The sequence below is a fragment of the Poecilia reticulata genome, linkage group LG23, assembly GCF_000633615.1.
Source record: "Poecilia reticulata strain Guanapo linkage group LG23, Guppy_female_1.0+MT, whole genome shotgun sequence".
Classification (NCBI taxonomy): Eukaryota; Metazoa; Chordata; class Actinopteri; order Cyprinodontiformes; family Poeciliidae; genus Poecilia; species Poecilia reticulata.
The window spans coordinates 8,781,176-8,792,127 of NC_024353.1; the positions used below are offsets into that span (position 1 = coordinate 8,781,176).

General features: G+C 39.5%; 1 protein-coding gene across 2 annotated transcripts in view; it reads left to right on the forward strand.

Annotated features, from left to right (window-relative positions):
• Positions 1-8,703, forward strand: part of tbc1d22a (TBC1 domain family, member 22a) — a 130,094-nt gene extending 121,391 nt beyond the window's left edge. For both annotated transcript variants that reach the window (XM_008401153.2, XM_008401152.2), the window contains exon 14: positions 7,377-8,703. In XM_008401153.2, the coding sequence (XP_008399375.1) occupies positions 7,377-7,505 (129 nt within the window). In that variant the 3' untranslated portion in view covers positions 7,506-8,703. The remainder of the gene's footprint in view (positions 1-7,376) is intronic.
• Positions 8,704-10,952: the final 2,249 nt, after the last annotated feature.

The following is a 10,952-nucleotide window of genomic DNA, read 5'->3' on the forward strand; positions in this document are numbered from 1 at the left end:
ATACACTGATGTGAAAAATGTCTCATTCCACTGGCAGAATATTTCACTTAAACTAGTACTTTTTTAATCAATATTAAGGAATTATTGACTGAAAACAAGCTGTCATACATAGCTGAAAAGTTACTCGTAAGTCTGTTTTCCAATTTCAAGTGTTACTAAAATATTTGCACTAGAAACTAGACCAAAATACTTGGTAAAATTTCTTTGTTTTAGCACTCTGAGTATGTATTTCTCTCCGACTGTCCTTGAAGATCCAACCAATTCTCACCAAACCAATACATAACGTAGTCCAGCTCAACTTTACATCCATTAGATGTATTATGGCTCATCATACGGCCACCGTTGAGTGATGAGCTCCTCTGTCACACGTGGGTTGAAACAGTAACCATCAACGCGTTGAGTAAGTTTCACCTCGCCGTGGCCTCGCCCTCTGCTCAGCCATTATGTTGCTCCATTTTATTGTCAAAGAACCAAGCGCGGCACTCACTCTATTGATGATCTGCTTTCCCCTCCATATCAATAGCCACTAACAACTTTAAGCCTTGCCAAGCACGTAAGATGGAGAGCTAATTGCCTCCCCCCTTTTTTTTGTCTTTTTCATGTGGAGTACTGTACACAGCGATGATGAATCATTGTCTTTGTTGGTGTTTTGCAGGATAAATGGATATTAATGCTTGAATAACTGCAAGCACCCACACAGGCAGTAAAAACAGACAAATCGCTCCATTTTTGTATCGCCTGTGCTTCCAATTTACACCTTCCTCCCCTACCAATTCCTGATTAAAACGAGATACAACCAGTATGCGTTCACTTCATGCCCGTACACTAAACCGCACCAACTTACTTTTTTTTTGTTTAGTTTTTTTTTTTTTTTTTTCCCTTCTCGTGGAACCACAGGGTCGTTCACAGCAGCACTCCTGGCCTCACTGTATCGACCGGCGCCACCTGTGTGAAGTGGAGCAAATGAGTCATTCCCCCCGCTGACAGCGAAATGTATGCAATTAAACCACATTAAAGTCGTTAGCCCAACAGACGTGAGAGCCAGCAGATGGTTACGATGCAGAAACCTGCTCCTGATGAAGCTCCTCAGTCACTCCGCGCTTGTATGGAGGAGCCTCCCAGAAGTGCACTTGTGTGTGTGTGTATGTGTGTTGGCTGTATGTTGTTTTATGGCTGTAAAGCTAAAAGTAACACTTGAATTTGTTCTTAAGCTGCTTTGTGATTAGTCCTTAAAAAGCAAAAAGAAAAAAAATGCGCTGAGATGAAATGAACTCAGTATGACGTGTTTTAGAGGTAAATCGCTAGTATGTTACTTGCTAAAAGTGTTGAAGTTACTTTTTTTGTTTCAGGGATTTTTATTGCACTACTTTAAGGTATTTTTCAAGTTTAGCTTGTGTTCTGTCAAATATTGAACCCATCAGGAAGAGGGCAAAAACTTCTAACAAAACTCAGAAGTCATTACGGTCATTTTAAAAATCCTCAATTCGTTACTGCAAAAGTGACAAATCTCTACCTTTTGTCCAGTATATGAACACTATACAAACGCAGATGTATAGAAAAAATAAATATTTCAAATTTGTTTTTTAATAAGTTTTTGTGTAGCACTTTTTTTTTTTAAAGGGAATTCTTATTTTTCATCAAAATGTTAAAATATAGTCTCGCCTTAACTCTCAATAAATTAGTGTTGTAAATCACTGTAAATTCATTTTCTTTAATACAAAACTTTAAAACATTGTAAATATAATTTTATTGCGATATCTGTTAGAGCCATGTAAATAGAGACTGTTTGAAATCGAGTAATTATGTACAACAAACCAAATATTAAATTCTGTTCAAATCTGGTCCAGACTGTTGTAAGCACAAAAAAGAAAGATCACGATTAGAAATATATGTATTCATCCCAAATTATGTATATCATCACAAACTTTAAAAAAAAATAAATCATAATTACATCATTATATAAAATCTATCTCTACTTAAAATAGTCATTTTCTATCTAAATGCATTTAAATCTTTTTGCTTTGGTTCATTGAAGACATTGGTTGCCTTTCTTTGAAAAAGCACAATGTGAAACCATTTCTAGTGATTGAAATATAACCTGGCTGACAAACGCACATTTTCTGTAGACAAAAATAGCTTTATATAGTGGGTTTCTTTCACATAATCAACAACACGCTATGCTCGACTCTCGGAAGTGTTTTTAATACTTTTTGTTTGACAAGCGTGTTTTTTTCTTCACCCCGTCATTTGTGACAGCCGCAATTCCTGGGTATCCGACAGACTTTCTCCGTCATTTGTTTCTGCTGTGAAGATGTTGGTAAACTGTGATTTACTATCGGCCGTCATAAATTCATTTCCGTTGGCGGTAATAAAACACTCACCCAGCACCTGACACAATGATGGACTTCCTCGTCCTATTAGAGCTACGACCTGGTTTTTACTGTGAGGCCCTGCGTTTGAGACCGTGTTGCAATTCACCGGACGGACGTACATTATTAGGAAACGATTTCGTTGAAGCAAAGAAAACATAAATGGCAGCTCGCTGATCTGGGGCTCCGATTGTACCAGGATACAGTCATGCTTCTCCACAGGGGAGCTTCTCTTCACTCGAAGAGCCTGGGGCGGGGGAAGTACAGCAGTAATGTTACATGATGTCTCACTACAGGACCACACAGATGACTTGCTATACAGGATACAAACATGCTATGGGGCTATAAGTGTATAATTATGGTCTGGAATTAGTTTTTTTCCCTCTATGTAGTAGTCTGAATGACCTTAATACTAATAATTTATGCCAATCAAAAACCTGGGCGATAATAGGCACGGTATCTCCAACTCGGGTATAACAACAGTGCTTAATTTCTTTAAAGGCATCGGACTGCTTGCCCTAGCTACCAGATGCAATATAACACAATCCCCGAAACACCTAAAGCCACTCCGGCCCACAGTTCTGTGACAGCAAATGTGGTGGGTTTCAAATGTACCAAAGAGGGCGAGGGATGAAAGCAAGGAGCTGATGCCGCCGCTCCGGTGAATACAGATGAGAGAGAGCGAGGCAGAATTCTGATCAGGCTGGGTTTTCGTCTCCCTTCCCCTCCAGAGCGAGAAGTCTTCAGAGGCCGTTGGCTTTCTAAACCGAGAGGGACCTCACCTGTTCAATCTTTTAAACTCAAGGGGTCTTCTTTTTTTTTTTTTTTTTTTTTTAAGATCGTACTATTTAGCAGGGGTTCTTACTCGGTCTTGAAAGGCCTAGATGATTAGAGAAAAAGTATTTTATTTTTGTTTTTTCTAAAGGACAGACATCTAATAATGAACAATGCTGCAGTTTGACTTTTATTTTCCAATCAGTCACATTTACTTGTACAGCACATTTCAGCAACTAGGCAGTTCAAAGTGCTTTACATGATAAAAACGCAGGAAAAGAAACGGCACGCATATTTTTAAAACTTCATTATTTTGTGTTTTGATATAGATTCGATTATCATTTTATAGGAAGATGCTTGCAGAGGATTCTTTTGTGATGCTTTTGAACTTTTAATGCAAGTTTTATTGGACCTATGGTCCTTAAACTTAGTTTTATGAAAAAGGCAAACAAAACACTAAAGCTGCCGGTTTCTTTCCCTTACAGCTGGAATAAAAGTACCAAAGTTTGCAAACTTTGACACAAAGAGCCCCGTCATCCATTTTTGACAAGTTAAAGTCTGAAATAGGGTGTCGTCCATGTACCAACAACGGAATCAGTTGGTCAATACCCAATTCTGAAAATTCAAAACTATTTTTGTTTTTTCACCATCAGATAACACCCAACAACAGTTAAATAACTTTAAAAGTTGACATTTTTACTAAAATATCCCCCCAAAAAATCTAGATTGAGTTTGGAAAAGTATGGAATCTAGAAAAGAAGAATATACAGTATTAATACACAATCGGGTTACTAGCGCCAAGCTTTCAAACTCTTAATATGCCCAGTCATATTTTTTTCGATAGTTAAAGTTTTTCCAATACAATGCCAAAGAATATTGCAGTGGTTCCCAGTTTTTCTTCAGCTGTTTGTAATGTAGTTGCACAGGAATCGTCCTCCTCCAGCTATTTGTCCACAAAGCTAGTTAGCCGATTAAGCTTAGCTTGCTAGAAAAACAAATGTTGAAATTATTGTGTCGGTGACAAACAGCACTTTGATAAAGAGAAAAAACAAGCACCGCCTGTCACTTTTAGTAAGGTAACATTGTTTTACAGCTGCAGTTGCCTAGCTACGAGCACGTCTGTAAAGCGTCTTCCACTGGTATGCGTTTATTCTACATCTATGTATCAAAAATCCAAAAGATGAACAAACGTAACCAATAACGTATTAGAACTAATAGCTTCTCCGTTTAGAAAACACAATGCACATCTTACTCAAGCCTCTCAAACCACGAGTGCCTTAGTGTAAAATGAACTTTCTTTTCAAATAGTTTTTAATGAGGTATTGGGTCCTTCTGTAAGAGAAATAAAAAAATCCTGTTTTATATCTTAATACCTTGAGAGGCTGAAATCTGTTGGGTTTCTACATTTTATCAGCGCTCTCTCACAGCCAGATTATTTTAAGCACTCCAACAGGGTGTTAGCACATCTTAAAGGCCTGAGGCATATAAAGAAATCAGTCAATAAGCTACTTACCAGCTACTCTCGTTGCTTAGTTAAGAGAAATAGAACTAAGTTTGGGGGATTGAAAAGCTTTTCTTGTTCGGTTCAGTTTTAATGTATTCGGAGGAGAAAGAGTGAAGCAAAGTGTGACATGTTGGATTCTGGCTTCGATTGCAGTTTTGAGATTAATTAGTCGAAGAAGACATGTAGGTTTTTTTGTGTTTTTTTTTTTTTTTTCACCCTCGAGCAGAATACAAATTATTTCTGTTGGTGTCACCGGGTCGTCTCGGCGGCTCATTAAAAGCGAGTGCGGAGGGGAAGAATTAATAGGAGCTCAACACCTTTTAGTTTAGAAAGGTAAACTAATGCGAAAAGCCTAAATTTATCTGCTTACAGATTTGCTTGACTTTCTCGGCAGTTTGGTAAGAGGTGCATGGAAACTTCCGAGTTCCCGTGACGTGCTCAGAAAAGAGGAGTTTAAATATTTTAACCTGTGTCGAGTGGGGGAGGGGAAAAAAAAAAAAAAAGAAGCAGTTTGGAACGGGGTCTCATCCTTTCAGAAAGCCGCAAACTGTGTGGAGTCAGATGAGTGCAGACACCGAAGCCCCACCGGGATTTGTCTTTTCGTGTGATTATCAACACCGTGATTGGCTGTAAACCCTGTTGTCACGGCAATGATTTCAGCCTTGATGATGAAAGCTTCTGGGACACCAATCCGCAGCATGCCTTCACACACGCACGCATTTTCACTCTGTCTTACCGCTAACCAGCCTCATTCCCCTTTGAGAGGGAGGCATTAGTTGGCTAGATTGAACTCTCGCTTCAGTGTGTGTGTGAGAGAGAGACGATGTGGGTTGTTGTTGTTGTCTTGTCTCCTAACTTACCAAGTGATGTACAGAGCTGAAATCTCAGGAAATTGTCAAGTGCCACTGAATTTTACCTGGCACTTCTCTGGGTTTTTTCCCCTTTATTTTTTCTATTTTTAGGTTAGTAGCTCAGCTGTAGACTTTGCTGAGTAAAAATCTATATGACAGTCTGACACAGGGTTGCATCTAATCATGTTTTCTCTTTAAAAGAGTAGCTTTCGATTGTATTAAAAGGTGTAAATGCGTCATGGAAGAGCTCCGCTCTCCTTACAGGTTGTAGATATCGAGGCTACCAAGGTTTTTAATCGTTACCAGTCCAAAAACACCCAAGATTTTTTAAGCGCCAACGTCTTTTTAATTAGTCTTACTCGAGCTAAATGGCGCGTAAAATAATTCAGGGCTGCCCTCACCACATCTGTTACCAACACTGCCTGTGTTTCACTTTCCCTGTGGTTACAAGAGCAACAACCTTATCCATGGACGGTAATGCTGTTGAAAATGTTATGGTTGTTTTCTCACCTGGTAGCCCGGCAGACTCTGTTCGATTGGGAACCAAAATTGCGACGTTTGTTCCATTTTCAGCCGGATCACTATTCTGTCAACTCCTTTGAAAAACCTGTTCCCCCTCTGACCTGTGGTGGCGCTGTGTCAAGAGCTACTGAAGGAAACAACACAAAAACCTCAGAAGAAGACATAAGCAGAACAACAAAGGAAGAATTTGATTAAAAATGGCATGTTTTACCATATTTTAATTCACAAATAGGTGTAAAAACAATTTTACCATTGCTAAGCTCTAAATGTTTTACCCTGACAGATTTAGAGTTAAAATTACTTTCATACATCCAATGTGATCATTTTAAGGTTTGTTAAAATCAGCAATCGTCTTCCTCAAAAGGTAGTAATTTGGCAGGTCATCAAACGTTGAATCCACCTAAAATGCACTCAACTTGAATCTTGTTGGTTTTTGTTGTTGTTCATCCTAGTAAACAGTTGAAATCATTAATTTTTTCTCTCAGTTCACCACGAAACTGAAATGTAATTTACTTTGACCAAATGCAGTCCAGAGGTCAGAGCAGACCTCCACGGTAAACAAGCCTCAGAATGAATAAAACATCACAGTATCTGACTTTTGCTCAAACTGCTCAAAATAGGCCCTAATCAACTCCATTCAACAACTCTACCACGAACCAGGTCAGGAAAAGTGATGCAGCTGCACAGACTTTCCTTCTTTTGCTCTTTTTCCTCTTTCTCTCTCTCTATTTTTTGATGGATAGAGTCATCAGAGCATCTTTTTTTTTTTGTTTGCTTGACCGAGCAGGAGGAATAACTAGGTCAGCTTTTTCCAGCTGTTTGTCCAAGACAAATACCAGGACTGTTGAGAGTTTAAAACTCACGCGTCGTCAGTCAGTCGCTCATTAGCGAACCACTGGAAGAATGAAAGTAGCTGATCTAGAGTTGTCGGGATGTCAATTAGGCTCAGGTTGGACGAGATTATGATGGTGACCTTAAATAAAAATAGTACATCAAAACAGATGGCAAGAAGTCAAGTTAGCATTAGCTCCTTTAGCATTGAGCTAATGCTGATTTGCCCTTTTATTCCGGTTGCTGCACGGTGTTTTTACAGGTGTTCATCCCAAGTTGGGCAGGTCAAACAGCCACAGCCTCATCTTCAAAGCTACTAAATAGTGATTTTTTGTAAACGACGCCCTATTTTAATTTTCTGCCCCGGCAGTCTGGGGAGTGTTATTAATTTCCTTCCTAATTTAAAATCAATCAGCTGCGGATTCGTCTTTGCCAGCCAGCTTCTTTGTCTCAGTGTTTTCTTTACCATTTAAATCAATAAACAAATCAAAATCTTTTCTGTTTCTGCTGCGTCCGTCTCACCAGGGCCTGATGATCCTGCTGCAGAACCTCCCCACGATGCACTGGGGCAACGAGGAAGTGAGCGTGCTGCTGGCCGAAGCCTACAGGTTGAAGTTCGCCTTCGCCGACGCGCCCAACCACTACAAGAGATGATGAGAGCGTCTCCACCTCCTCGTCCTCATCCTTCGTCGCCTGCTGGACTCACAGGCTCCTCCCATTTTCCTAACCACTCCCCCTATTTTTATTTTTATTTAGTTTTTTTGCCCATATTTCCAGTGGGCCTTTCTGCTACTAAGAGATTCGAATCAAACAGTGACTTGAGGATGCGTGGTGTAGCATTTTGACACGATGATCCGGAGCCTTTTCTTTTTAAATTATCTCTCTGACTCACTGAAACGTGCGTTCATTCTCAGTCTGATGCAGAAACAGATCATTAATATTGATTATTGGAAGTTTTTCTTTTTTTTTTTTTTTTTGTCGTCGTTGAAGAACAACAGCCACACACGGCCTGATGCAGGATCATGAACAGTTTCTCAGCACTGCCTGGGGTTAAAATCTGCGTTATTTTACACTACCATAGCAATACTTAGTTTATTTTGGCAAAATCAAACCCTTTATTTAGTTTATAAATATGAAGACAGACGGCAGAAGGGCACTTCTTTTTTAATTATTATTATTGTTATTATTAATAGAAGATTTACAAATCTTGAAGGAGTCTGCAGTTTTTCTGTGACACAAAGGGGGGAAACTGATTCAGTTGGTTTTCCAGGATCCAAACGGCACAGATCGGGTTCCGAGAATCCAGCACTCAGCAAATTGCTCTCCCTTTCATCCTCCTCTCCTCACTTCCTCCCCCTCATCCTCTCACACTCCCCGTACATCAGAGTGGAAGGTGAACGGCGTCCAGAGAAGCTCGCCCCACGTTCCAAAACACGACACGGCCATCAGGATGCAGAGAGGCCGACTTTGTCTTAGATCGCCTGTTCACGAAGGGCTACGTCTCGCCATCGGCTCGCTACCTCAGATCTCACTAAATTTGTCAATTCAGAAGCGATGAGGGACAAAATGTGTTTTGGAATCTTCTGGTTTTTCAGTTCTTTCTAATTTACTAGGTTTAAATCCGGCTAATTCTAGAATAAAACGTCTGAACTGAGGATAGGATAAAAAGTTTATCCATAAGCCTCTAAATCATACTTCCTTTTGAATCAGAATTAATTTTCTCAAAATAAGAGGATATTAATATCATAATTCAATTTTATTAGAAGATCAAAATCAGGATTCTGAGTTTAAAGTCTGTTTTGTGTAAACTCAGATTTTATTTTATTTATTTTTTTGTTCAGTGACCCTGACCCTCTTCCAAAGGTCAGAGTTCAAATCTAAAGATGGCAGAAAAAAATAAATATGACGGGAAGGAAAGAAAAAAGCTAGCATGACCGGATGATCTAGTAGGTATATTCTTCGGACGGATAAACGGACGAACTTCCTGGCAGCTGGTGTGAGATAACTAAACTAACACACTTATGAGACAATCTCTTTCCAGCCTAAATCAAGAAGAGAATATTTCCTTTTGCTAATTTCCCGTCGTCACGGCGCACGTCGCGTGGCTCGTCGTCGTAATCCATCGCAGGGACGCGGCGGTCTAATAATCAGACACTGGGTGACATAACTCAAAAAGCGGTTAACATCCGCAGCCTCCTGCAGCGCCTCCGCCAGGACCCATTATTGTCACCGTGTGCCGGCAGAGACGGCGAGCGTAGGTGTGTGTGAAGGAGAGAGAGGGAGGGAGGGAGGGAGGGTGTTGTGTTCCTTTGGAAGTTTCAGCGCTTTTTCTCTGAGAGCTGTCAGTCTTTGATCACACACTGGGACTTTTTTTTTCCCCCTTTTTTTCTACACAATCTGAACCAGTTTCACAAGCCCCTTATCTCCTGTGCTGTGTGACAAGAAAAACTGCACTTCATTTAAAAAGTCCACAGCTCCTTTTTTTTTTTTTCTACCCCGTCTCTCCTTCTGCTTTCTCTCTTCGTGATGTATATCCTCTTCTTTCAATCAGCATTTAAAGAAAAAAAAATCATCCACGACGGTTCATTTTTTATTTTCTTTCTTTTTTCTTTTTTTTTATATATAGCTACTAATGTTTACGTTAAGTTGTGCCTGACTCTTAAGCCATCCGGATTAACGCAAATGTACCCCAGAGGTTTACAGTTTCCTGTTTTTCTTTTTCTTTTTTTATACGTCGTTTGGCCGTAAAACCATCAACCTGAGCCGCTTCATTCTTCCCCGGGCATTTATTACGTACGAGTACTACAAATGTGGCATTTGTTTACTGAACCTGCCCCTGACCCTCTGCAGGCCCGTCGAGCCTCGATGCTGAAGCTTTCACTCAGCGTTTGAGGAGCCGAAAAGGCGCAGCGGTGTCGCCATCTCCAAAACAAAAATCAGAGAGGATTTTCCTCCGTTCTTTGAAAATATCTGCGCTCAATATCTTTTTAGGAGACTTTATTACTCTGCTGAAAAGTCGGAGTGTTTTTCTTTTCATCAAGATTCATAAACTCCTGTTGGTGGAGTTTGACAGCTTTGACAAGCTGTCTTTAACACATTCCTCCGTATGGTAACGATGCGAAAAGCCGTTAAAATGCTTTCACCTAGCATACAAAATCAACAGTTAATGAGAATCACTATAAAATAACTGTTTAATGTTGAGAAGCATTTCAAAAATACTCCAAAGCATCATGTTTTTACCTCATCTGACAGAGTGCCATTTATTTTTAATCAGTTCTTCAAAATAGGAAAGGCAGGAATACATTCCATTTGAGTTTAAAAAAAAAAGTTTTGATATTTATAAGTCCAGAAACTGCAAAAGCGAATCACACTAATCCAAATATGCTAATACAGTAAGTCAGAACAATTATTAAAACATCGAAGTTGTTGATTTTCCACATCATGCCTTTAAGTCTCCATGACAATTTTTTTTGTCCTACCATCACAAATGTAAACTATGGTTTAGTGGATGTGGAGCATAAAAATTTTAATGAATATCATATATCATAGCTTTCTACTTAAGAACCTATTTTTCTTTTCTGCTTGAAAACTAAAGCAGAATTGTTTATTAAATTCTTCAAAAAATTTACCCCGACACTTAAAGAAAAAAAAAACTCAAAAAAGGTCTTTTTTTTTCTTTTTTAGGCTTTTTCCACTTCTACCTGAGGCAGCAATAAATGTGGCAAAATTACAGACTCATTTTATGTAAAAACCCAGCTTCTAGAAGCGTGTCATTTCTACTGATGGGGATAATACATTAAAGCTCGTAGAAACCTGCAGGTCATCTCAGCTCGCTGTAAGATTTGTTACACACGTCGGAGTCGCCGCTGCTTTTAGCTCGACGGGCGAAGCGGCATTAACTAACGATCGGGGCAGGAATTTGCAAACTGTACGTTTTTCTCCAAAGTTCTGCTTCTGTTCATCTTAGGTTGCCTTAATGCACAGATTTGTGTTGATATGAAAAGCGTCGAGGGGAATCGATCGTCTTCAGCGCGTGTCTGTGCGAGCCGCGGGTGAATTAAAGCTTCCCCTTCTGTTTTTTTTATTATTTTATTTAACCCC